General features: G+C 51.8%; 2 protein-coding genes across 2 annotated transcripts in view; one reads left to right on the top strand and one right to left on the bottom strand.

The window, feature by feature from the left end:
• The first annotated feature begins 28 nt into the window (after positions 1-28).
• On the top strand, positions 29-7276 carry KEAP1 (kelch like ECH associated protein 1). The gene is made up of 5 exons (XM_077767924.1): positions 29-1702; positions 3969-4654; positions 5727-5932; positions 6209-6385; positions 6541-7276. The coding sequence occupies exons 1-5, from the start codon at positions 1064-1066 to the stop codon at positions 6705-6707; spliced, it is 1875 nt and encodes a 624-aa protein (XP_077624050.1). The 5' UTR covers positions 29-1063; the 3' UTR covers positions 6708-7276.
• Positions 7277-22326: 15050 nt separating this feature from the next.
• Positions 22327-26804, bottom strand: part of PDE4A (phosphodiesterase 4A) — a 37463-nt gene continuing 32985 nt past the window's right edge. Inside the window, exons 13-16 of the mRNA XM_077767976.1 lie at positions 26585-26739; positions 26259-26381; positions 25633-25815; positions 22327-22884 (exon numbers count right to left, since the gene is read on the bottom strand). Of these exons, the coding sequence (XP_077624102.1) occupies positions 22327-22884; positions 25633-25815; positions 26259-26381; positions 26585-26739 (1019 nt within the window). The remainder of the gene's footprint in view (positions 22885-25632; positions 25816-26258; positions 26382-26584; positions 26740-26804) is intronic.

The raw sequence follows: 26804 nt of genomic DNA on the forward strand, positions 1-26804 counted from the left end.
CTGCAGGACCTTTTAAAACACAGCTCTGCCCAGCCCGGCCCTCCAGACTCCACGGGGTTCATGGACACCTTCCCTTGAGTAGTCAGTCGCTCTCGTTACCTCCTCCCCTCCTCCCCGAGCCTCCAGATCGTCTCTCTCATGCTGCCTGAGCCTTTGCACTTGCTGTTCCCTCTGCCTGGAAAACCCCTTTCGGGGTGTGTGTGTGCGTGCATCCTTCTGGTCTCAGCTCCAGCAGACCCCAGGACTACCTGATTTAAAGTAACTGCCCCAAGTCACACTGTCACAGTACTGTTTTCCTCTCTCTCTCTCTCTTTTTTTATAACCCCAATTTCTATTTGAATCATGCTTATTTTACTTTCGGCCCATCCCTCTCCTAACCTCATCTCCGGGGGGTGGCATTCTCATCACTAGTCTCCAGTGCTTAGAACGGTACCTGGCACACAGTAGGTACTCAATAAACGGTGAGGAGAATGAAAGAATGAGCTAGACGAGCTCTGTCCGTCTGACTTTGGCTCAGGTCATGATCTTACTGTTCATGGGTTCGAGCCCTGCGTCGGGCTCTCTGCTGTCAGCACAGAGCCCACTTCATATCCTCTGTCACCCCCCTCTCTCTGCTCCTCCCCGGCTCATGCTCCCCCCCCAAAAAATAAAATAAACAAACATAAAAAAATAGACATGCTCTACCTAGGAAGTGAAGGGAAGCTGGAACGGAGTGAGCAAAGTGAGAGGCGTACAGAGGCTGACTGTGTAGGGCTCACTAGGCCATTGAAGAGTTTGGTTTTACTCTTTGTGCCATGGGGAGTTGGTGGGGGGGGATATTCTGAGCAAGGGAGCGACATCATCTGACCCGTGTTTCAAGGTGGACTCGGGCTGGTGGGGCCCTGCGGCAGTTAGCACGGACAGACGGACGTTCTGTGCTGGGCTTGGGAAGGACACTGGTCTAGGAGTCGCTTTATCTTATACAAGGAGGCCTGGCCCCAGGCCCTGCCCCCAGCCCTGTGCTCTCCCTCCTCCAGGCCTCTGAGTGCCCGTGGTGGTGTTGTCCCTTGTCACCTGGAACCCCATGCAGCCGGAACCGAGGCCTAGCGGGGCTGGGGCCCGCACCCGATTCCTTCCCCTGAGGTCACAGCGCCCCGAGGGGGCAGGGGACACGGTGATGTACGCCTCCACCGAGTGCAAAGCCGAGGTGACGCCCTCCCAGCATGGCAACCGCACCTTCAGCTACACGCTGGAGGACCACACCAAGCAGGCCTTTGGCATCATGAACGAGCTGCGGCTCAGCCAGCAGCTGTGCGACGTCACGCTGCAGGTCAAATACGAGGACGCGCCAGCCGCCCAGTTCATGGCTCACAAGGTGGTGCTGGCCTCATCTAGCCCCGTCTTCAAGGCCATGTTCACCAATGGGCTGCGGGAGCAGGGCATGGAGGTGGTGTCCATCGAGGGCATCCACCCCAAGGTCATGGAGCGCCTAATTGAGTTTGCCTACACGGCCTCCATCTCCATGGGTGAGAAGTGCGTGCTCCACGTGATGAACGGCGCCGTCATGTACCAGATCGACAGTGTTGTCCGCGCCTGCAGTGACTTCCTAGTGCAGCAGCTGGACCCCAGCAACGCCATTGGCATTGCCAACTTCGCCGAACAGATCGGCTGCGCCGAGCTGCACCAGCGCGCCCGCGAGTACATCTACATGCACTTTGGAGAGGTGAGCGATGGGAGGAGGCGTGAAGGCAGGGCTTGGGGGTGGGGCAGTATCGGAGGGACCAGGGACAGAGGGATGGACATCCCCATCTCCCCTTGAGGTGTGAAGGGTCAGATCAGGGAGCTGGAGAAAACCGGGGTTCCGGGGTCCTAGCCTACACATCCAGGGTGGCTCTGGGAAACAGCTGAGGAAAGCGAGAGCTTCATGGGTCACTGACTTCTCTGGGGTCAAGGGTGCAGTGAACCTGACAGCAGCTCAGCCCTGGGGTGCACTGAGCAGGGCCCAGTATTTTAGGCCGTCAGCAGATGTTTGAGGAACACCCAGGACATCCTGCCTACCTCCGATGTGACCCTTAGACGGATTTTCTTTGGTCCACGCAGTGTTGTCCTTACACTGTTCTTGGTTTCATTTTCGTTTTTACGTGGAGGAAGTTGTAAGGAGAAAATGACAGGTTCCTTGTAAAATCACAACGATGAGCCCAAATTCTTGGGTGGCAGCCACTGGAGGCTGTGCCCTTGGGATGATGATAATTATAAGTGTTTGTTGAGCACTTGCTGGGCCAACCCCTGGTCTAAGCGATTTCCATTCTTCAGAGCATTGGATTTTCTCAACTATCCCTATGAGGAAGTACCACCCTTAGGTCTGGCCCCGAGAGGGCTGCACCCCAGGTCCCAAGCCTCGGGGAGTCCCGTGCTTCCTGGAAACTGTCTTTAAAAAAAAAATTTTTTTTTTAGTGTTTGTTTATTTTGAGAGAGACATAGAGCGTGAGCAGAGGAGGGGCAGAAAGAGAGGGACACACAGAATCCAAAGCAAGCTCCAGGCTCTGAGCCATCGGCACAGAGCCTGACGCAGGGCTCGAACCCACGAGCAAGATCATGACCTGAGCTGAAGTTGGATACTCAACCGACTGAGCGACCCAGGCGCCCCTTCTTCCTGGACATTTTCAGTCCTCCTCCAGTGGCTGGGATTAGTTGGGGTAGATAGTGCCCTGGTTTCCATTTCTTTCCTTAAGGGACAGATGTTCTCCTCCCTTCTGCCCCGTATGTGGGGTTGACCAGATGCCCTGAGGACCTCTGGCACTGGTCCCCAGGCCTATGGCTTCCAGGAAGGTGGTCTGTGAGCAGGGCTTTCCCACAGACCTGTATAATGTTTCTTTTTTTTTTTTTTTAACGTTTATTTATTTTTGAGATAGAGAGAGACAGAGCACGAGCTGGGGAGGGGCAGAGAGAGAGGGAGATACAGAATCTGAAACAGGCTCCAGGCTCTGAGCTGTCAGCACAGAGCCTGATGAGGAGCTTGAACCCACAGACTGTGAGATCATGACCTGAGCCGAAGTCGGATGCTCAACCAAGCCACCCAGGTGCCCCCTGTATAATGTTTCTTAAAAGGGGTTGTACAGGCTTGGGGGGCCAGGGCAGTGGTGAGCTGCTGATGTGGGGTGACTGAAATTATTTTTATAGACTGGTACCTGACAAGAAACACTTGCCCGGGGCCCTGGCTCCCCTAGTTGGCTGCCTAGCCCAGCTGTGAAGTAGCTGCTAGTACAAACCCCCTTTTACAGAGGAAGAAAGCCAAGGTGTGGAACGTTTCGGGTATTTTGTGCAAGGTCACCTGCTTAGAAACTAGTGGGCGAAACTGTAGCTCAGGCTTCTTCTTTAGAGCCTACACTTTTCTAGAATATTCTAGAGCTCTTACTTTTTCCTTTTTAGTTGATCTACCCTTTTGAAAAAGTAAGGTCAGGGGCACCTGGATGGCTCAGTCTGTTAAGCAGCCAACTCTTGGTTTCAGCTCAGGGCGTGATCTCAGGGCTTCATGAGTTCGAGCCCCGCATCGGGCTCTGCGCTGACAGTGCAGAGCCTGCTTGGACTCTCTGTCTCCTTCTCGCTCTCTGCCCCTCTCCCACTTGTACAGTCTGTTGCTCTTAAAATAAAAAAATTAACTTTAAAAAAAAGAAAGAAAAAGTAAGTTGGTTTAAAAAAAAAGTAACCTTGTAGGTCAAGAACAAAATGATACAGAAAGGTACGTGGTGCATCGTGTCTTTGCCCATTTACCTGCCTACTTACATATCATATGCCCGGCATTTAATTTAATAAAGCTCATTTAATCTTTGCAACCTAGGACGTTCATACTATTCGAGTCCCCGTTTCACAAAATAGGCAGCTGACATTGTCAGAGGCAGGTTGAGCCACTTGTCCCGAGAGGATACTGTGTCGCGGGGTCAGGGGAGTGGCATACAGGAGTCAGCCTGGCACAGTCACGCCCTCTGCAGGTGGCCAAGCAGGAGGAGTTCTTCAACCTGTCCCACTGCCAGCTGGTGACTCTCATCAGCCGGGACGATCTGAACGTGCGCTGCGAGTCCGAGGTCTTCCACGCCTGCATCAACTGGGTCAAGTACGACTGTGAGCAGCGGCGGTTCTACGTGCAGGCACTGCTCAGGGCTGTGCGATGCCACTCGCTGACCCCCCACTTCCTGCAGATGCAGCTGCAGAAGTGCGAGATCTTGCAGTCGGACTCCCGCTGCAAGGACTACCTGGTCAAGATCTTCCAGGAGCTCACCCTGCATAAGCCCACACAGGTGATGCCGTGCCGCGCGCCCAAAGTGGGCCGGCTCATCTACACCGCCGGCGGCTACTTCCGCCAGTCCCTCAGCTACTTGGAGGCCTACAACCCCAGTGACGGCACTTGGCTCCGACTGGCAGACCTGCAGGTGCCTCGCAGCGGCCTGGCAGGCTGCGTCGTGGGCGGGCTGCTGTATGCCGTGGGCGGGCGCAACAACTCGCCCGACGGCAACACCGACTCCAGCGCCCTGGACTGCTACAACCCCATGACCAACCAGTGGTCGCCCTGTGCCCCCATGAGCGTGCCCCGCAATCGGATTGGCGTCGGGGTCATCGACGGGCACATCTATGCCGTTGGTGGCTCCCATGGCTGCATCCACCACAACAGTGTGGAGAGGTGAGTGGCAGGGCCCGGAGGGGTGGGCTCCGAGGGTCCCCTTGCTAACAGGTCCCGGCCCAGTGGGACTGGGAGACTCCCGCTGCCGTCGAGTGCCTGTCTCTCTGCCCCGCGTTCAGAGCGTGGAATCCCCAAGGTGAAGCTGAATTCCTGGGAGACGTACGGTCAGGGGCCTTGGGTGATGTGTCTGGGCCTGGGAATTGCCTACAGGGCTGTCACAAACCCATACAGCTCTTTTTCTGCAGATTTGGAAACAGTTCTGTTCTTTTAAAGTTACTGTAAAATGCTAATTTTATTACCATGACACCTCACTGCCATCTGCCTCAAAATTGCCATAATAAACAGATGAATGAGGTGTTCAGTGTGGAAGGTGCCCCTTGGATATGGTACCCTTGTGCAGTGCACAGCCTGCACAACTGCATGGTGACCCTGCGTTTAGAAGCGGAGTATGTTGGGCATTCTGCTTTTGCACAGCCAGCCCTCTGCCTTCTCCTCTTCCAGAAGTGTGATCTAGGATACAGTTCTCACCTGGAGAACTTGTCAAAACAAACCCCCTGGCCCGCTGCTGGAGACCCGGCATCGGCGGTGGGTGTGGAGTGAGGCCGGGCAATGGGAATTTTAAGTAAAGCCCACACTTTGACAACAGCCACCCTGCGTGGTAGCCTAGTTGCTCGGTGTCCTTCTCCGGTGTCCGAGGAGGCTGGGTCAAACCCCAGCTCCACGTCCTTGGCAACCCCGGATGTGCCGTTTCGTCCCTCTGTGCTTCCGTCTGGTCGTCTGGAGACGATGGGAGAGGGTGATGAAGACGCCTGCCCAACTGGCAAGGCAGGGTTTTGGTGAGGTGACACAAGCGGCACCCAGCACAGGACCCGGCAGTGGTGTAGCCACCGGAGGCCAGCAGACCTGCCCGTAGCCTTGAGCAGATGCCGCTGTGAACCTCAGTTTCCCTCAGAACAGCTATGAGTTTCCATGAAAGAGCTCGGGCGCCTACAGAACTGGCCACATACTGGGTCATAGTAAGCATTCCACCACGGTCAGCTGTGACTGCCATTGTCCTCGTTATTCCCTGCAGGTATGAGCCAGAGCGGGACGAGTGGCACCTGGTGGCCCCCATGCTGACGCGCAGGATCGGGGTGGGAGTGGCCGTCCTCAACCGTTTGCTCTATGCCGTTGGCGGCTTTGATGGGACAAACCGCCTCAACTCAGCCGAGTGTTACTACCCAGAGAGGAACGAGTGGCGGATGATCACCCCCATGAACAGCATCCGGAGTGGGGCAGGTGGGTGGGGGCTGCCGCGACGGGCGCACGGAGGGACACCCTCCCACTCCCGGGGAGGAGGCTCGCCAGGCCCCGGGGAGGCTTCCTGTTTCGGTCTTAAACCCCGTGGCACCCACGGGAGAGCTAGGTTCTGACGGAGTCCAAGCTCTTCTCTCGCGGCTTTGTTTCTCAAGAGTTCCCCGGAAGAGGGGAGCGGGAGGGCGCCCCCAAGAAGGTGGTGGCTGGGGCCCCCGATGCCAGGCCCCGGAGTGACCCTCTCTGCACGGTACGGTTTAGGAGTCTGTGTCCTGCACAACTGCATCTATGCCGCGGGGGGCTACGATGGTCAGGACCAGCTGAACAGCGTGGAGCGCTATGATGTGGAGACGGAGGCGTGGACCTTCGTGGCCCCCATGAAGCACCGGCGAAGCGCCCTGGGGGTTACCGTGCACCAGGGGAGGATCTACGTTCTCGGTGAGGCCCGGGGGTGGACGCCTGGGTGGAGACGACTGCTCAGCCCCGTCTTTCGGGGGTGCGCTCAGATCCCAGCGGGAAGGCTTCCTGTTCCTTCCCCTCTTCCCTTCCCCTGCCCTCCGAGGGGGTGACCGCGTCCTCTGCTCGCCCTGCAGGAGGCTACGACGGCCACACGTTTCTGGACAGCGTGGAGTGTTACGACCCAGACACCGACACCTGGAGCGAGGTGACCCGCATGACATCCGGCCGGAGCGGGGTGGGTGTCGCCGTCACCATGGAACCCTGCCGAAAGCAGATCGACCAGCAGAACTGTACCTGTTGAGCCACTTTTGTTTCTTGAGCAAAAAAATGGTCCGGTCGAGAGTATTGTTTTTGTACGAAAAACGGGGACAAAAGGAAAAGGCGACAGAGCCAATGCTTGTCCTCCCACATGGGAGGCTGGGATGCCTCGGTGTTAAAATGACAACTAGAGAGAAAAGGAGGCCAGAGTGGGAACCCACGAGCCTGTCAGAATAGTCCCAGGAACGGCCAAGACAGCCTTTCTGGGAAGGGGGTGCATGAAGGGCAGGCTCCCAGGAGAGAGGCCCCTGCACCCACTCCCTGCACACAGGCCCGGGGCCCGTCCCAGCGCCACCACCTCCCTTTGGGATGAAAGCAGGTGCCGAGGTCAGGCCGGTTTTTGTTCCTTGTGTCTTTGTGATTGGTTCCTGGAGGCCTGGGAAGGAGCCGACTGAGGCCTCGAGGGGCGAGGCCTCTGTGGAGGTATGGACCCCAGGGGTGGCCCTGTACATAGAAACCACTGGATATCTCTGCCCTGGACAGTCGTTTTGTTGATAAGTAACCATATAACTTTCCAATGAAAATAAAGAACAAACTAACTAGTGTCTTCCACCCGGGCTCTCAGCTGGACGTCTCGAACCCGGGGACAGAAAGACGGCTTCTGAAGTGTATTCAGGTCTTTGATTTCGACTTTGAATTTGAAACCAGCCCGTTGTCTCTGCCCATCAAATCTTGACATGTAGGGCATCTTTCTCCCCAGAGGCGAGCCGCACAGGGCTCACTTTGTCACTTTTGGCTGCTTTGAAGACAGTGGCCCAAATCCTTGACACCTCTCATGGGGCTCCCTGGAGCTCTGTTCTAAGGCAGACCATCCCCAATATGCTGTCCAAAGTGGGTGGAAATCCATCCAGTCACACTCTTATGTCTACAGTAACGCAGACTGAGCCTTTTATTTTGGCTCCTGGGTATTCAAAAGACAAAGGGGTTCTTAGGAATGTTCTTAGCCAACGGGCTCAATATAGCCTGGTCTCTTCTCAACAGTTCCTGTGAAGGCATTATATGGCCTGGGTCTCTCTCTCGCTCTCTTTTTTAATTTATTTTAGAGTGAGCACGCACGCAGGGGAGAGGAAGCAAGACAATCTTAAGCAGGCTCCACGCTTGGTGCGGAGCCCAACGAGGGGCTTGATCCCACGACCCTGGGATCGTGACCTGAGCCGAAATCAAGAGTTGGACATTCATCCCACTGAGCCCCCCAGGCACCCTGGCCTGGAACTCTTCTGAAGCCGATTAACTCTCTCTGTGCTGAGGGGAGTGGAGCAAAGAGGAATGAAGTCTGATCTCAACTGTCAGGACTTGCACAGGCGCTCCCAGGTAGCCGAGAGAGGAAACGTTTGGTTCCTTCCCTCCCAGGGAGAGCCTAAGCCCCCATCTCTGCAGCTTCACTCAGTTCACCTGAAGGCCGTCCCGCTTCCTGGGTCTAATTCCTAGGGTTTTTACGGAACCAGAAAATAAATCTATGTCACCTGCACTGAGCGGATGGGGGAGGAGTAGGCATTCTACCGAGAGCACCTCTGGCATTGGCGGAGGGTTTCTCTGCAGTATCTGATCCTCAAGAGTGCTGGCAGCTGGGAAGGGCAGGCCTGAATTCTTGACAGATCGAGGTCCAGAGAAGTGACTTGCCCGAGGCCACGTGGCCACTAAGTGGTCGAGCCAGACTGGACCGCAGAGCCCACCAAAGCAGCCACACCAGACTCTGCCACTGCGTTTGCGAGAAGGGATAGAAGGAGGCCCCGTGGGGTCAGTGTGTAGATCAGTGAGAGTTCTGGAAACTGTGATCGAATCTAGAGTCAAGAACTGGCATGTAACTCAGGTACCGGAAGCCACGTGGCCTATCCCCGAGTGGCGTTTCCTTCCGGAGGGGTTACCAGCCTGGTCCGGAGGTCAGGCTTAGCTGATTCAGTAAAGCAACGTGGGAATCAGCAATCAGGTGACATTTCTTATCCGCAGAAATGGTGCTTGGGACATGCCCCGCCGTGTGAGCTGCCAGCCAAGTGTTTACATTCCCTTTCAAACTCCGCCCAAACCACCGGTTACAAAGGACCTTACTGGGCCAGGCACGGGCGATGGTACAGGCCCCACATGTCTCCTGCCCTCACGGGGGTTACTACCTAGCAGAGGAGCGGGTGGACCGACTGGCCTGGTGTGTCCCAGAACCCCTGAGCCCCTCGCAAACCGGGTCAGCTCTACAGGTGAGCCCGGTGCTAGGTGACGGGCAGCTGAGGGCCATGGTTAGGTTGGCTCGGGAAGCCATGGGGACGCGGCTCGGCTGGGGCCTGGAGTGCGGCCGTGGCATTAGCCTGGCGGTTGGGGTCAGGTTGTGGGAGTGGAGGGAAGTCGGATCTACAGGTGGGGAGGCTCATTAGATACGAAGGGCAGAGAATTAGGAACGTTCCTGGGTGGCCTCAGCCTTCAGCAGCCAGGCGCAGAGAACCTCCGAGGGGGCTGCAGTTGCAGAAGGGAAGCGGCAGTGTTGTGGGCTGTGTCAGGTTAGAGGCCTCGGGATGCAACTGTTTTCGGTAAGTACACAATCCTATTCTAGGCTGTGGGCTTTAATGCTTCTGAACAGTAGTTCTCGAATGGCTGCTCTACCAGACCTGAAGTGAGGTGTTCAGGCACAGTCAGGAACAAGCGTGACGCTGCCTCTTTCTCATACAGCTAGAGTTCATAATCACAAAATGCATTTGTAATTAAGCTCAAAGGTTAGCTCTCCGAAGGCCAGGAGCTCGACCTAGGTCGAGGCCCTGAGAAAGCACTGCTGAGGAAGTGGCTTTCTCAGAGAAATCCAAAGGAACGGACAGTGTAAATAGGTGAGGAAAGGAGGGGCAAGATTCTGGACAAAGGAAACACCACGTGCAAAGGTCCTGAGGCACTGGGAAGCAACTCTGGACGAAACTCTGAGAGGGAGTAGGAACATGGTGTCAGATGGGACCTCGTGGGCCATGCTCATTTCTCTTTGTTAAATACTTAAGTATTACCTTAAAAAAAAAAAGTAGAGCATTATAAAGCTGAAATATTACTATCTCTCCATTCCAGCCCCCTCTAAAAGAAAAAGAAACAAAACACAAAATGCAGTGACGTTCTGTATTTTCTTACAAAAATGGCATAATGTTGGGGCACCTGGGTGGCTTTGTCGGTTAAGTGTCCGACTTTCGCTTAGGTCATGATCTCGCGGTTCGTGGGTTCAAGCCCCGCGTCAGGCTCTGTGCTGACTGCCAGCTCAGAGCCTGGAGCCTGTTTCGTTCGGTCTGTGACTCCCTCTCTCTCTGACCCTCCCCTGTTCACGCTGTCTCTCTCTCTCTCTCTCTCCTAGAAATAAATAAAACATTAAAAAAATTCCCTTTTAAAAACAAAAAAACAAAAACAAAAATGGCATAATGTTGCCTGTATTATTCTAAATTTGCTTCCCTCCCCCCTAGTCTTCTAGATCTTTCTATCTGTGATGTCACATTCCTTTTATGAGCCACTCATGTTCTGTTTTATCTCTTCCACTACTGACAGACGTTTAGGCCTTTTTGTTTCTCGGAAGTACAGATGAGGCCGCACTGCCCACTCTCAGCCATGTCTCCTTGGGCACAAATGTGTCTACTTCTCCAGAGGTGGAACTTACTAGGTATCGTTGGCTGAGCACGGCTTTCCTTAGATGCTGCCAGATGGTCCTCCAAAATGGGTGTAGCAAATCCTATCCTTACTGTTTCTACAAGTTCTTTATAAATTTCACACAATCAAATTTATCACTCTTTCTTGGTGTCATATTTCTCCCCTTTTGTGTCATATTTAAGAAGGACTTTGGGTTCTTGCCTTTTTCTGCAGCTTCCTACCCATTTGTTAAGTTGTTGCTTCCTGCCCACAAATCGTTTCTGCTTTAGTTAACCGACTTTGTTTGTTGGTTCTGTGAAAATCAAGATTTCTGGATAATAGAGAAATCAAGAAATTTTTGTAATATTTTCCCTCCGATATTATTAAGTTTTGTTTTTGTGCTATTTTTAAATCCAACAGGAATTTGTTGGTATGTATGATATGGAGGAGTTTAGTTTAGGTTTTTGGGTTGGTTTTTTTTTTTGGTATGGATAGCTATTGCTGCTCAACCTTTTATTTTTCAAACCATTTCTTAACTATTATACATGTTTTGAAATGCTATCCCAATCATATAAAAAATTCTCATATATGCATGGGACCTCTCTTGTTTTATGGACTCTCTAGTTTTACCTAAATATCCATTTTTGCATCAATTTCATCATTTTGATTACTGCAGGTTTATAACATGTCTTAATATAGAGAATAAATCCCTTCTCCCTTTTTCTATTAAAGAAAAACCTAAGCTATTCTGTTATTGCATGATTTATTCCTGTGATGAATGTAATTCCATGAAAAATCAACATTTTAACTGGGTTCCATTAAAATTATTGAGTTGGGAAGAAATAACATTTTTACAATATTAGGTCTCTCAGTTCATGAACTTGACATATCTCTTTAGGGAAGTCTTCTGTCCTGTCCACAGGAAAGCTTTATACTTCCCTCCCTGAAGGGTTTATTCATGGGAATTTTATAAGTCTGGTTGCTGTTGTCAGTGAGATCTTTACTCTATGATCCTTTAAAATTGGTATTTCTGGTATATGGGAAAGTTGTTGATACTGATCTTCTACCTCCCTCTTTCTAGTTTGTTTTTTTAGCAGATAACTAAGTCACCTGCAGATAATAGTAGTGTCATGTCACCTTGTGCAATAGTTATACCACTCATGTCTTCTTCTTGTCTTATAGTATTAGCTAAGACCTTCTGTGAAATGTTGGATAGTGGTGGTAATGGAGGGGATAATTGTCTTATTCCTTTTTTTTTAAATTTTTTTTNCTGACTTTGGCTCAGGTCATGATCTCACGGTTTGTGGGTTCAAGCCCCGTGTCGGGCTCTGTGCTGACAACCAGTTCAGAGACTGGAACCTGTTTCAGATTCTGTGTCTTCCCTCTGTCTCTGACCCTCCCCTGCTCACGCTCTCTCTCTCTCTCTCTCTCAGAAATAAATAAAACATTAAAAAAATTAAAAAAGAAAAGAAAAGAAAAGAAAGTTATACTTATTAAGTAATCTCTATACCCAATGTGGGGCTCAAACTCACGACCCAGATCAAGAGTCACACGCTCCAGTATCTGAACCAGCCAGGCACCCTGTCTGATCCTAATAATGAGGTGACTGCTTCTAATGAGCGACTGTAAAATCTGATGTTTGCCAAGTGACTTTCTGTAATTTAAACCTTCACTTCTGCTGGAACTTTCGTCAAGTTCAGCTCCCTTCCATATCCCGTTTGCTACATTGCTGTTGTTTTAAATCATAAGTGGGTGTTGAATTTTCCGGAAGTCTCTCATTCAGTTGCATCCCAAGAAATTGCATGTCTGCCAAAATCCCAGTTGATGCCGATTCTGTCTGTCCAGGGACCACACTGCTGGACATACAGGGGCGCCTGTGGGGGCTCAGTCGGTTAAACGGCCGACTTTGGCTCAGGTCACGATCTCATGGTTTGTGAGTTCGAGCCGTGTGTTGAGCTCTGTGCTGACAGCTCAGAGCCTGGATCCTGCTTCGGATTCTGTGTTTCCCTCTCTCTCTCTGCCCCTCCCCCACTCATGCTCTGTCTCTGTCTCTCAAAAAGTAAACAGTAGAACAAGAACAACAGGTTAAAGGCACATTCCGAGAAACATTTAAGAGGGAATACAAGAGAAGCCCCAGGAAACATAACCGCAGCAGGAAATCATGAGGAAAACTGAGAAAAGTACAGTGTCACATAAGCTAAGTGGAGAAAAAAATCGAGCACAAAAAGTTTTAAGGAACAACGCTGTGAAATGCAAAGAGGGGGCACCTGGGTGGCTCAGAGCGTCCGACTCTTGATTTCGGCTTGGGTCATGATTCCAGGGTCATTGGATCGAGCCCCATATCCCAGCATGGAGCCTGCTTAAGATTCTCTCTCCTCTCTGTCCCTCCCCTGCTCTTGTGCACAGGAAGGAAGGAAGGGAGGGAGGAAGGGAGGAAGGGAGAAAGAGAAAGGAAGGAAAAAAGAAAAAGTTAGGAAGGGAGGGAAGAAGGAAGGAAGAAAGAAAGCAGAAAATTAAAAGAAAAGAAGAGGAATGGGAAAGGAAAGAAAGAGAAAAGAGAAAGGAAGGAAGGAAGGAAGAAATGCAAAGAAGTTCATAAAGATAAAACCCTTCAAATGCCCACTGGGTTTGGGGGCTGGAAAGTAATCTCACTGGGAGCCACGTTAGTAGACTTGTGAGGGTAAAGCAATGGATTCCTTCAATCCATGTTTATGGAGCGGCTCCTTGGATGCCGAGAAGACAGCCCTGAACTTGTGAAGGCAGCTGAGGATGAGAACATCTCTTCTGAGCCATGGGGGTGAGAAGAGGCAGAAAAAGACTGGATGGCAGCTACAGAGACACAAAGGTTCAGGGATGGTTTGGGGCTGTTTTTAAGATTCGGAAGACCGCGTGTTTCTACGCTGAGGGGAATCTCCGAACAGGAAGCTGAATCTAAGGTGAAGGTGAAAGAGGAAGGATTCACAGCGATGGTAAGCAAACAACTTGCCACTCGCTATCAAGTGCACAACGTCAGATCTGGGAAGGGCACTGTCGTTCTGGAGGCTAGAGTCCCTTGCTCTGTGCGATACGACGTGCCTTCCACTCAATGAATATCTTCTCCCTTGGGTGTGTGTTCTGGCTTTAAAATATAAATGTTGGGGCGCCTGGATGGCTCAGTCGGTTAAGTGTCCGGCTTTGGCTCGGGTCACGATCTCGCGGTGTGTGGGTTCAAGCCCCGCGTCGGGCTCTGTGCTGACGGCTCGCTCAGAGACTGGAGCCTGCTTCCGATTCTGTGTCTCCCTTTCTCTCTGACCCTCCCCTGCTCATGCTGTCTCTCTCTCTCTCTCAGAAATAAATAAAACACATTTAAAAATTTTTAAAAAGAAAGAAAAAAATATTAGTGGAAATAAATATTGCAGAAGACAGAATTTAAGGGGGGAAAAAAGAATCCCCTAGGATCCACAGACTAGGCTCGAAACCCGTATCTGACCCTTAGTGCCTGTCTATGCCTGGCTTTCCTCATCTGTAAAATGGGGATAATAAGTCCACAGCACCTGGCACACAGCAAGAATACAGTAAGTGTAGTGTTACTGATAGGAATGAGGGAAGCTCTGGAAACCTGGTTTGCTAACACCGGAATTATCAAGGACGTTAAAGTTGGCATGATAATGGTACTGACCAGCATTACTTAAAATTCCTCACTGGCTTTTGTTACCTGTGAAAAATTAGTGCTTCCACCAACCCATCTGCCGCATTTTATGATGGTTCTGTAGCTTCCCCAAACCCTCCGGGCTGATACAGAAGGTGGGGGCTAAAGAGGAATGCAGCACCCTCTTGTGGGCATCAGGCAAAAAAGGAACTATTTCCAGAGGAGAGCAAGAAAAGGCACACGATTAGTGGAGCGCAGGGTGTAGAATGACCTGACTTTGGCTTGTTCCTATTTTTTATTTTTATTATTTTAAAATTTTCAATGTTTTTTATATTCGAGAGAGACAGAGCGCCGGGGGGGGGAGGGGCAGAGAGATGGAGATAGAATCCAAAGCAGGCTCCAGGCTCTGAGCGGTCAGCACAGAGCCCAAAACGGGGCTTGAACCCACCAACCGTGAGATCCTGATCTGAGCTGAAGTTGGATGCCTAATGACTGAGCCCCCAGGTGGCCCCTATTTTTTTTAATTAGCATTCCTCAAAACTCCTGGGCAAATTATATTTATAATAAATGAAACACAATTGCAAATGCATCCAGGAGGCTCCCCCTCTATAAAGAATTCTCCCTCCTGTGAGTCCCAGCACCCATTCCAGACCTTAAGGTCATGACTTTGATTTTCTTAGGCCACATTTTAAACAGGGCACTCCGGAACATTTTTCAGACTACATATCCCAGGATCCTCCCAAATTAAATCAGCTGATTAAGACAACTTTGGTGGGAAATTTAAAAATTTTTCAATGCTTATTTATTTTTGAGAGAGAGAGAGAGAAACAGCACAAGCAGAGAAGGGGCAGAGGGAGAGGGAGTCCCAGAATCCAAAGACAGGCTCCGGACTCTGAGCTGTCAGCACAGAGCCATACATAGGGCTCAAAGCCACAAACCATGAGATGCTTAAGTGCCTGAGCTGCCCAGGGGCCCCGTTTAGGGGGAAAGTTTTTTTTTTTATGTTTTATTTATTTTTGAGAGAGAGACAGAGACAGCGTGAGCAGGAGAGGGTCAGAGAGAGAGGGAGACACAGGATCTGAAGCAGGCTCCAGGCTCTGAGCTAGCTGTCAGCACAGAGCCCCACGTGGGGCTCGAACCCACTAACCGTGAGATCATGACCTGAGCCGAGGTCGGAGACTTAACCGACTGAGCCACCCAGGCGCCCCAAGGGGAAAAGTTTAATCTGAGCTGCCCCTCTGCCTTCACGATCAGGCAAGATGAAGACCCTCAGCCAAGGAGCTGGCATTTGCGTCTCAGCTACCGCAGGTGCGTCTCTTTCATCTCCACTGTGTGTCTTCCCCTTATCACCTGTCACCCTCCCTGGTCATCTCTCAGTCCCTCTAAGGATTCACCAAGTGAGGAGTTAAGGCAGGGACGGCAAACGCTTCAATGGCCACCACGTTCCAGGCACCATGTAGAGAAACTCGGAGCAGACAGCTCCTGCCCTCCTGCAGCTTATAGTCAGCCCGGTGCGAGAGGGACGGACTGCTCCTTAACCGACCACCGGAAACCCCGAGGAAAAAGCCGCTCGCCGAAGTCCTAAGGCCCCTGTTCAGAATTCCTGTTCTATTCGGCCTGGTTCACCACTGAGGCACATACGGGAACGGCGCACATATGGCACAGAGAGCAGACAATTCCTGGGCACCGACAGACCACCCAGCAATCTCTGCTTCGGGATTTGTCAGCTCTGGGGGCTCCGCCTTTTAGGATTTCAGTTCAACCCAAGGAAGCCCCTTTGACCTCCCGCGCTAACCCTTCGCATCGATCTCTTGGGACCTCATGGGCCCTCAGTAGTCCCTCTTTCCAGGTGACAGTCCCACACATATCCGATCACTCCGTGAGGTCCTGCTGACCCCGACGGCGATACTGATATTGAAATAGAGATAACTATTTCAGGGCAGCTTTAGAACCTTCCTGTAGTTCCCATTTTAGGAGAAACAGCCCCAGTTCCTTAAACAATATTTCAGGTGACACGGTGCGTTCCTATGTCAGTGGGTGTCCCCCCTCCCCCACCAGGCGCACACTTTGGGGGGGCGCTGGGTCTTGCCTACTCCCTCTCCCCGGGGGGCGGGGCTTCGCGGTTCGCAGGGTGCGGACACCCCAGCTTGGGTCGGCGCAAACTGCAGAGAAAAGGAGGGGGCGACACTCCTTGGGGGCGGTGACAGGAAGCCCTCAGTCAAGGGGGCGCGGCGCCACGTCCCTTCTCGGCAAGGAACACTGGGGACACTTGGGGAGGGGAGAAGGGCATTAGAGGGGACCCCCCCCTCAGGAAGAAGGGATGACGCCTGGGTCCCTCGGGGAAGGGGGCTGACACGCGGGTCCCCTCAGGAAGGGCAGAGGAAGTGGGGTCCACCTAAGGAAGTGGGAATGACTCTGGAGCCCCTCTCAGGAAGGAGGGAGGACGCCGGGGTCTTTCTCAGATAGACGGAATGTCTCAGGGGTCGCACTCAGGAAAAAGGGTAGGGTGCCTGGGTGGCTCAGTCAGTTAAGCAACTGATTTAGGCTCAGATCAAGATCTCATGGTTCACGAGTTCGAGCCCCACAATGGGCTCGGTGCTGACAGCTCAGAGCCTGAAGCCTGCTTCGGATTCTGTGTCTTCCTCTCTCCCTCTGCCCCTCCCCCATTCCTGCTCTGTCTCTCTGTTTCTCAAAAATAAAAAAAAAGTTACAAAAATTTTTAAAGAAAGGAAAAAGGGTCATCTAGGGCCCCCTTAGGGAAGCGGGAAATGACGCCAGGGTACTCTCAGCAAAGAAGGTTAACGTTGGGGCCCCCTTAACAAGTGGGAACGATGCTGGGGTCACTCTGAGGGAGTGACACCAGGTCCTCTCACCCTTTTCGGGGTTCCGCGCACCTGCAGCAGTCCGAGAGCCTCCGCTCGCTCAGCGCTCGGGTTCCCGGGCGAAGCGGCCGCGACCCTCATTGGCCGCCTGCTCGGCTAATGACAGCCACGACAGCCAATAGTAGCACAGGGGGAAAGTGTCCCGCGTGCCTTCGCCCCGCCTTCCACGCGGTCTGCGCGTGCGTGCGTTTCCGGTCCCGCGGTTTTTTTTTTTTTTTTCCCCCAGCTCCACTCTGGGAGGTGCTTGGGGACGGGGAGCTTCCGGTCCCGCCTCCTTCCCAGCCTATGACCCATTTAAAACAGTCCCTAGTTTACAGGGCTGTTGTGAGAATTCAGTGCGGCAATTTACGTAAAACAAGCAATAGTAATCCGAGCAGTTATTTGCATTTTACAGGGAGGGAAACCGAGGCACAGAGCGAGGAAGTTACCTGCTTGACTAACCCAGTCATTAGCTGGAGATGGGGGAACTAGAATCCAAGGAAGCTGAATTCAGAGTCTGTACGCTTAATCCACCGTGCTTTTGTGCCGGCCAGATAACAAGTACCGGTATTTCTTTACCCTGATTGTAAAATAGCCTTCCCCTTGATTATAAAATTAATATCTGCTCACTGCTAATAAGGGTCAGAAAATATCGAAGCCTACACAACAGAAAATACAGATCTCTCCTAATCCTACCACTGGAGACATTATTAATATTTTGATTGACAAACTGCCTTTTCTAGTGGATCCTCTTTTAGTAGGATCATATAATGCAGAACATTTTGAAATTTTGCTCCTCTCACTATAAACATGTTGTCATTTCAATTAAACGTAGACCCTCCTCATTGTTTTTCCTCCACCTTATTGTTTTTAATAGCTCATATTTTTGCACTGTACAAATGAAGCATAATTTAATGCCACTCTAATGTTGAATATTTTAAATAATAGTTCTTCGGGGCGCCTGGGTGGCTCAGTAGGTTGGGCAGCCGACTTTGGCTCATGTCCTGATCTCACGGTTCCTGGTTCGAGACCCGCATCGGACTCTGTGCTGACAGCCTGCTCAGAGCCTGGAGCCTGTTTCAGATTCTGTGCTTCCCTCTCTCTTTGACCCTCCCTGCACACACTGTCTGTCTCTCTCTCTCTCAGAAAAAAAACCCATAAATAATAGTTCACTATACTGACCAATACTAGAATAAGCATTTTGTGTGCCTTCATCTTTAGGTTTCTGTCCAAATGTCTCTTTAGGATAAATATTTTTAAAACTGCATGGCTGCATCAAAATGCATGAAGTTACATTTTTAATAAACATTGTCAGACCACTCTTGAAAAGCCATATGTGCCAACTTCCACCAACACTAATGAGCTATGAAAGTGCTTTGGCCACACCAGGATGGTCCCTCGTTTCATTATTTGCCAAGTAGATTAAAAATATATATATTTTAGGGGCACCTAGCTGGCTTAGTCAGTGGAGCATGTGACTCTTGATCTCTGGGTGGTGAGTTCAAGCCCCACAATGGGTGCAGAGCTAGCTGACTTTAAAAAAAAAAAAAGTAGCAACGATAATGAAAGTATCAGGCCGTGATCAGGCAGTTATCCTTGTGCAAAGGACAATAGGTGAAGTGAGGTCTCTGCCTTATTTCCTTGACGGGGAGATCACTTCCTGGCCTCAGTTTCCTCATCTATAAAAGGGAGCCTGTAATAGTAGACGACAAGGACTGCCACAGAGCCAGTAAAATAATCCACCTAATGAGTTTAGCACTGGGCGCAGTCCTCTGAAGGCTGGAAGAGGCAAAGCCACTGTGTCACACTAAGTAACTTGCAAGTGGCTGATATCAACTTGAACTTGAACCGGCTCCACCCCTTCCCCAGGTCTCCACGTCCTATTCAGATTACAAGGCCTTGCTGCTGTGCACCAGTACCCTTGGTCACCTTTGCCTGAGAAAAGATGAACTCCCCACCGCAAGGATTTGAAAGAGCCAGCTGATGATCACATGCCTCCCCTCTGCCCTTTGACCCACATTCTCACCCTGTGACAGAGTCCCAACGGAGGAGGCATTTGGGACACCCTGCCTGCACTTGGGGAAACTGAGGTCTTCCAGAGCAACGAAGTCTCATCAGCCTTCCCCTGCCACTTGGGATTAAGGCTATCGCCTCCTAGGGGTGCCTGGGTGGCTTAGTCGGTTAAGCGTCCGACTTTCGCTTAGGTCATGATCTCGCGGTTCGTGGGTTCGAGCCCCGCGTCGGGCTCTGTGCTGACTGCCAGCTCAGAGCCTGGAGCCTGTTTCAGTCTGTGACTCCCTCTCTCTCTGACCCTCCCCTGCTCACGCTGTCTCTCTCTCTCTCTCTCCTAGAAATAAATTAAAAAAAAAAAAAAAAAAGGCTATCGCCTCCTGACCCTCAGCCTGACACCCTTTCCCCGACTCTGCCTCCCTTTGAAACACCCTTGGGAAAATGTGTGTCTCCTCTACTTCTTGCACAAAGTTCAGATTCCCTGGAAACTTCTACCTAGTTTTCCAGCTTTGCTTTTCCTCTCTGAGCCCAGGCCGGCCCCCACTCTTCTGGGTCAGGATATTGACACACCGTAAATCTTTAAACCACAGCGAAGCAGGCAGACCTTTCTACACGCTAAATCCTATACATCCAGCCTCCTACTTAAGTTCCAGAACTGTACAGTCTCATATGGTAGCCATGCAGCTACTTAACGCAAAGGAAAATTAAAACCCTATCTCCTCAGTCGCACGAACCACATTTCAAGGGTTTAATAGCCACATGTGGCTAGTGGCTACTGTGCTGGACAGCACAAACTGAACACTCCTATCATCGTAGAAAGTTTCACAGCCCTGCTCTAGACGGACTGGGATTTTTGTGATCTCCCCATTTTATTTATTTATTTCTTAATTTGTTAATATTTATTTATTTATTTCTGAGAGAGAGAGAGACAGCAAGAGCCGGGGAGGGTCAGAGAGAGAGGGAGACACAGAATCTGAAACAGGCTCCAGGCTCTGAGCTAGTTGTCAGCACAGAGCCAGACCCGGGGCTCAAACCCACGAACCGTGAGATCATGACCTGAGCCAAAGTCAGACGCTCAAATGACAGAGCCACCCAGGCCCTGTGATCCCCTTTTATAGATGAGACGACTGAAAGTCAAAGAGATCATGCCCAGCATCACTCAGCCACAACTGGGATCCAAACTACTCCGACAACGAGAGATGAGAGAGTAAGCAGGTCCACCTTTCCTTAGATCCGAGGAAGGTGTGAATATATACATCCACCGACGGCCCTGTGCTTAACCACTTAGGCACTGAGTGTGTATGTGCATCCTAATATATTACACCCCAGAGGCAGCCAGTATTCTAAACCAAAAGCTCAAATCACAAACACTTCTGCCATCCATCTCTTTATCCACTTGGGAAGTTTTTGGCTCATTAGCATAACGAATGTCAGAAACATTGGTGAAATCAGGGTTTGTTAATTAGCCTGATAAAGGTTGGAAAATGGGATCCCTTGAGTGAAATTAACAGTATTCAAATATGTGGATTGGTTAAACTGTCTGAGTTACTCACTCCCCAACCTTGAATGAACACTTGAGCAAAATAGATTAAATCCCAAGCCAGTCTTGTGTGAATTTGGAGGATTCGGCTTGCCTGATACTGATCACAAGGCTTACGGGACCCAAAGCCACACAGAGCCCTGCCTTTAAGATGTTCAGGTATGGAGGCACCTACCTGTCCGGCTTAGTCAGTACAGCCTACGACTCTTGAGGTCAGGGTCGTGAGTTTAAGCCCCATGTTGGGGGAAGAGATTACATAAAAATATAAAATCTTAAAAATATATAAATAAAATCTTTTTTAAAAAAGATATTCAGGGGTGCCTGGGTGGCTTAGTCGGTTAGGCGTCTGACTTTCGCTTAGGTCATAATCTCGTGGTTCGTGGGTTCGAGCCCCGCATCAGGCTCTGTGCTGACTGCCAGCTCAGAGCCTGGAGCCTATTTCAGAGTCTGTGTCTCCCTCTCTCTCTGGCCCTCCCCTGCTCACGCTGTCTCTCTCTCTCTCTCCTAGAAATAAATAAAAAATATTGAAAAAAAGATATTCAGGTTTGTTTGGGGTTGTTTTAATGCAATGCGAAGGTGGCCAACACCAAAATGGCCAGGATGCTAGGAATTCGTAGAACTTACGGGGGTAAGTAAAGTCTCTTGTGGCTGCTTATCAAGTTTAATGTACAGGAGAATTTGACCAGAGACCTTTTATCAGGGCCTGGCAGGCAGATGGTGATGGTGTTATCAATCAGCCCCCCTTGAGGTTTCCAGGAATGACTCTGAGATTCTAGAAGTACCCAGAGTCGTGTCAGATATAGTGTGTACAAGAAGTGGGGTTTACCTGGGTCGGCTAGCCTCCAAAGACTGGTCTGAACCTCCAGTTCACAACCTCAAGTTCTTGAGCGAGCCATACCTGGCCCAGGCCTGAGGCTGCCTCCCGCCACACTTGCTGTGTTCTCCATGCTTGGAGAGGGATAGGGACGGAGCCTCTCTCTCCCCTTATGCCTGCCCCAGGCAGACGGTGCAGGAGAGGCACGTCCCCCAAAAACAGGGTGGAAAAGGAAGTCACATGAGCCAGGAAGGTCAGCGAAAGCCTCGGTTTAATTGGAGACGAGATCGAAGGATTGACTATCGATCAACGGACCGACTGACTGATCGTCAAAGTGGACAAAACAAGAGCAGATAAGGGGGTCCTGCGCCCCCCCTCCTGCTGGGGAGAGGAGCCCTGATTGGGGGTGGGGTTCCGTCTCACCAGTCACACCTGGGGAAGGGGCGAGGGGCAGGCTCTGCTCAGCCCTCAGCCCCCAAGATGACACGACTTCCCATCGAACGGCAGCGCTGAACCCACCCTTTCGGGGTCTATGGTACAGTTTGTATAATACAGTGGGAATGGGGTCTCTCTCTCTGGGAGACCCCACCCCTCCTTCCCCTGGCTGTGTCAGCTGGGGAAGGGCAAGTTTATTTTCCCTTTTTGCCTCTGTAGAATAATTTACAAACCAACCTTACAGTATGTACAAAAAAAAAAAAAAAGAGAAGAAAAAAACAGAAAGAAAACCCAAAGAAGTCCCATTCCAGTCACTGGCTGGGACAGAAACTACTTTCGCTACAAAAATGAACCCTGTACAGCATCACGGGGGTGGGAGCAGGTGGTACTCCCCACAGGGACGGACAGACAGATGGAAGGCTGCGGCAGCCAGGGGCTACAGTACCGTGTGCTCAGAGTGGGGGGCAGGGGGACAGGAGAGAGAGAGAGGGGGGCCCTGCCTGGCCCAGCTGCAGACCTGGGCCAAAGGGCAGAAAGGACAGGGCAAGAGGCGGGGTCTTTCCTTCCAAACAAGTCCCCCATGGCTTGGAGAAAAATGGCCTTGCATCTGTCTGTCATATTGCTCCAGGAATAGCTAAGGGCTGAGGGGGAGGCGTGGCCAGGCGGGAGCAAAGGAGAAAGGACTTTGGTGCCAGGGTGGCAGAGGGCTGCCCAGAAAGGGGATGTGGGTGTACACTGTTATTGCTTCCTCCCAGGGCAAAGGGTCGTGAAGGGGGTCAGGAGGATGCTGGGGGGGGACGGGATGCCCAGGATGGGGGCCACTGCGAACCCCTCTCCTATGGCCACGGAATCGTTAAGGCAGAAACAAGAGGAGAAGCAGCTGGAAGGAGGGGTGTGGTTCGGAGCCAACCNGGCCGAGTCTGCTCGCCGTGTGCCAGGGTCCTGTACCTTCACCTCCGAGGGCCGGTCCTGGCCACCGACCTCCGAGAGTTCGTCGGCCGGGCGCGCATCCGGAGCCCCGCACAATTCCCGCGCTGAAAACGCGCCTGGCGCGGCGCACGCCTCCTCCTCCTCCTCCTCTTCCAGCGTCAGCTCGAACTGGAACTTGTCGGGGGGCGGTGGGTGGCCCGGGCCCCTGGGCTCCTCCTCGGGCGGTGGTGAGGGGCTCTGCCGGATGGCGCTGTAGTACCAGTCTCGGTTGTCCTCCAGCGTGTCCAGGATCTCCTGGGCGTCCGGGTGGACCAGGTCGGCCCACGTCTCCCACAGCGGGTGCACGATGTAGTCGATGAAACCCACCTGGGAGAGAAGGGACCGCGGTGTAAACAGGGGGGCCGGCTGTTGCAGATGGGAGCGCCATGCTGTGGGGGCTAGTAAAGTTTCAAAGATGTTGGGGCGCCTGGGGGGGCTCAGTCAGTTAAGCCTCCGATTGCAGCTCAGGTATGATCTTGCGGTTTGTTGAGTTCGAGCCCCGCCTCGGGCTCTGTGCTGACAGCCTGGAGCCTGCTTCAGANAAAATTCACATGTGACATGTAAACAAATACTGGAAACTTCTATATACCTATCAGCTGGGAATTTGTTTTAGAAAATTGTGGGGGCTCCGGGATGGCTGAGTTGCTTAAGTGATCAACTTTTGGTTTCGGCTCAGGTCACGATCACAAGGTTTGTGAGTTCAAGCCCTGTGTTGGGCTCTGCGCTGAGTGCAGAGCCTGCTTGGGATATTCTCTCTCTCTCTCTCTCTCTCTGCCCATCCCTTGCTCAGGCGCTCTCTCTCTCTCTCTCAAAAAATAATTAATTAAAATAAAATGTTTTAAAACATTGTGGTACACCACATACTAATAATGATATTTTTTGCAACAAAGAGAAACTATAAATAATTCCATGGCAGAGTACTGACCCACACTCTGATATTATCTTCCCTCTTTTTTATTAACAGAATTTTCATTTTTCTTGCTGGAGGCAGTGCTTTCCCCATATAAGCGAAAACTACATTTCCCAGCCTCCTTTGCAGAGAGAGAGAGAGAGAGAGAGAGAGAGGCCATGTGACCACTTGTGGATGGAAGGTCGGGGTCGGGGTGTGAATAGGGGGTAGGGGGGCTGCTTCAGCTGGCAGAGGCCCTTCCTCCCTGCGATGTGGCCAGAACGGCTAGAGTTTCAGCAGCATCTGTGACCATAAGAGGCGTCTCTAGGGACAAAAGCCCCCTGCTTCTGATGACAGAGGAGAAACTGAAATCTCCTAGGTGCTTGGCAATTTCATGGAGCCAAAGGGAGCCAAATTCTTTCTCTAGACTCTTCTTTTTTTCTAATTAAATTTTTTGGGGGTGACTGGGTGGCTCAGTTGGTTAAGTGTCCAACTTCGGCTCAGGTCATGATCTCACGGTTCGTGGGTTCAGGCCCCGGTCGGGCTCTGTGCTGACAGCTCAGAGCCTGGAGCCTGCTTCCGATTCTGTGTCTCCCTCTCTGACCCTCCCCTGCTCACACTGTGTGTGTGTCTCTCTCTCTCAGAAATTGATAAAACATTAAAAAAAATTAAAAAATATTTTTTAAGTTTATTTTTGTGAGGGGGTGAGGGGAGGAGCAGAGGGGGGTAGACAGAGGATCTGAAGCAGGCTCTGAGCTGACAGTAGAAAGAACCCGACGTGGGGCTCGAATGCCTGAACTATGAGGTCATGAGGTCATGAGCCAAAGTTGGATGCTTAACAGACTCTGAGCCCCCAGGTGCCCCTGGACTTTTCTTATACGTGAGAGAATAAAAATGGGGCGTCTGGGTGGCTCAGTCGTCAAGCATTTGACTTCGGCTCAGGTCATGACCTCACAGTTAGTGAGTCTTGAGTTCCACATCAGGCGAGCACGAGCCCCACTTTGAGTAAACACAGGAGCCCCAAACGAACCCCACTTCTTTCTCTCTCTTTCTCTGTCCCTCTCGGGATCCTCTCTCTACTCTCTGCCCCTTGCTCACTTGCTCTCTTGTGCTCTCTCTCAAACAAAAATGAAGCCTTGTCTTGTTTGGGTCTCTGTAAATTTGTAACTCTTCAACACCTAAATGGCCATCTACAGGGGAAAACCATACAACCCATTTGCTGTCTGTATCTGTGAGATACTACACAGTGCTCGAAAACGATGAGCCCAATCTATACATAATAACTTGGACACATCTCCAAGTCATTGTTTGGAAGAAAAAGCAAGCTGTATAAAAACAGGTATATACTGATAAAATTCCTATAAAAAAAAAAAAAAGCAAACACCTCCCGCCGCCCCGAACTATTACTATGAAGTTGCCCATAAACGTAACTACATAATAAAACCTATGGGAGCTGGTTTTCCCGGGCATTGGGAGGATGGGGTGATCTGCATGCTGAGGGGGCATCTGGAAGCATCTAGAGACATTTTTACTGTTGTAACTGGAAGGGGAGGGGTGGAGGCCAGGGAGGCTGCTCAAAATCCTACAAGGCCAGGACGGCCCCTGCGACAGAGAGCGATCCAGCCCCAAATGTCAATAGTGCCAAGGCTGGGTAGCTGGGCTCTGGAAAGGCGTGCGCAGTGAGCCGGGACAAACAGGTCTCGCCAGGGTCGAGACTGGGAGTGGGGAGGATGAGAAACTTTCACGTTCACACTCCACGAACAAGACTGTGTTTCTGTACCTCTTGTCAAGTGAAACAAGCACACGGTGACGCGTCATGGCATCTCATTGTCAAACCCCACCAAAAACCAAGGACAGACTCTATGGCCGGCTTACAGGGATGCCAGGAGGCTGGGGCGACGTGCGGTCTGTAACTAAGAGCCGGTTAAGTATTATTACTGATGCTTTTTGCTGGCTACAAATGAGAGAGAACTGTCCACTCAGGTCTAAGGTTGTGAATCCAGAGGCCCAGTGTTGGTTATTCTGCAGAAGGGAAAATGTTGCAAATTTCCCATCAAGATAGAAAAGGAACACACTCACACACACACACACACACACACGTGACTCTGTGGCGGGGCAGGTCGGGAACTCCTGGGTCTCGGAGCTCAGGGCCAGTGTGGGGTGGGGAGGCCCCGCTGAATCTGTACCTGAGACTTCTCCACAGAGGCTGTGTGCTTGTCGCACATGGGGCTGATCTCCATGCCCCGCTCACGTTCACGGTCGCCCTGCTGGAAGAACTCGGCCATGATGCGGTCCGTCCACTGGCGGTACAGCTCCAACGGCTTGGTGGGGTTGCTGAGGTCTGCGCAGTGCACCATATTCCGGAGGACCTGCGTGAGGTGGGGGAGGGGGGCTTCAGAGGCCGTGCCCCTGTCCCAGTCTGGGACCTCACGCTTCCTAACCTCCCCCTTTATGGGGAGACTGAGGTAGGGGGAGGTGGAGAGAGAGACAGGGGAAATGGGGGGGAGAGGGGAGAGGACGGTAGGGGGGGAGAAAAGAAAGAGATGGAGGGAGAGGAGAGAAGGGGGTGTTGGCGGAGGTGGAGGAGACAGGAAGGGGGGATGGAGGAAGGGAAGAGGAAACTAGGAGGGATGGTGGGGGATGGGAGTTGGGGTGGAGAGATGGGAAGAGAGACAGAAAAGAGACAGGAAGAGGGGCAACATGGGAGCTGGAGACTGAGGGAGGGGGAGCAACAACCTGGACCCAAAGGAGAGAGAGAGAGAAAGGGAGAGAGGGTTGGGTCTCCTTCTGTGGGGGGGGGGGGGGGCCGCACCTGGATGCGGTCGGAGTAGTTGTCCAGCAGCAGGACCCCCGAGCTGGTCACTTTCTTGGTCTCCACCATGGTCTTCAGGTCTGCCAGGAGGGTCATGTGTTTGGACATGTCCGTGGCCAGCACCTGTGGGCGAGGGGCCACTGAAGTCCTGCCACGGGCTGTACTGACCCCAACTACGCCTCTGAAGTTTCCGCTCAGCGCAACCTGTTCCCAGCCCCCTCAAAGGATGACTCTCCCGGGGTTTCCCGGCCTGGACTCGGACCCTGTCTCAACCCGAGGGTCCAAGGCGACCTTTTCCGTTCTGTCCCCGCCCCCGCCCCGCCCACCATGTCGATGACCATCTTGCGCAGGCTCTGCCGCTGGCGCTTGCTGAGGTTCTGGAAGATATCGCAGTTGTCTTCCTGTAGCAGCTTGAAGCCCACGGCCAGGTGGTGGTTCTCCAGCACCGACTCGTCGTTGTACATGAGCGCCAGCTCCGAATCTGCGGCCCAGGCCCAGGCAGGCGGTCAGGGGGGGCGGGAGCCGGCGGGGCCGCCTCGAGGGCTG

Source organism: Crocuta crocuta, unplaced genomic scaffold (genome assembly GCF_008692635.1).
Source record: "Crocuta crocuta isolate KB4526 unplaced genomic scaffold, BGI_CrCroc_1.0 scaffold115, whole genome shotgun sequence".
Classification (NCBI taxonomy): domain Eukaryota; kingdom Metazoa; phylum Chordata; class Mammalia; order Carnivora; family Hyaenidae; genus Crocuta; species Crocuta crocuta.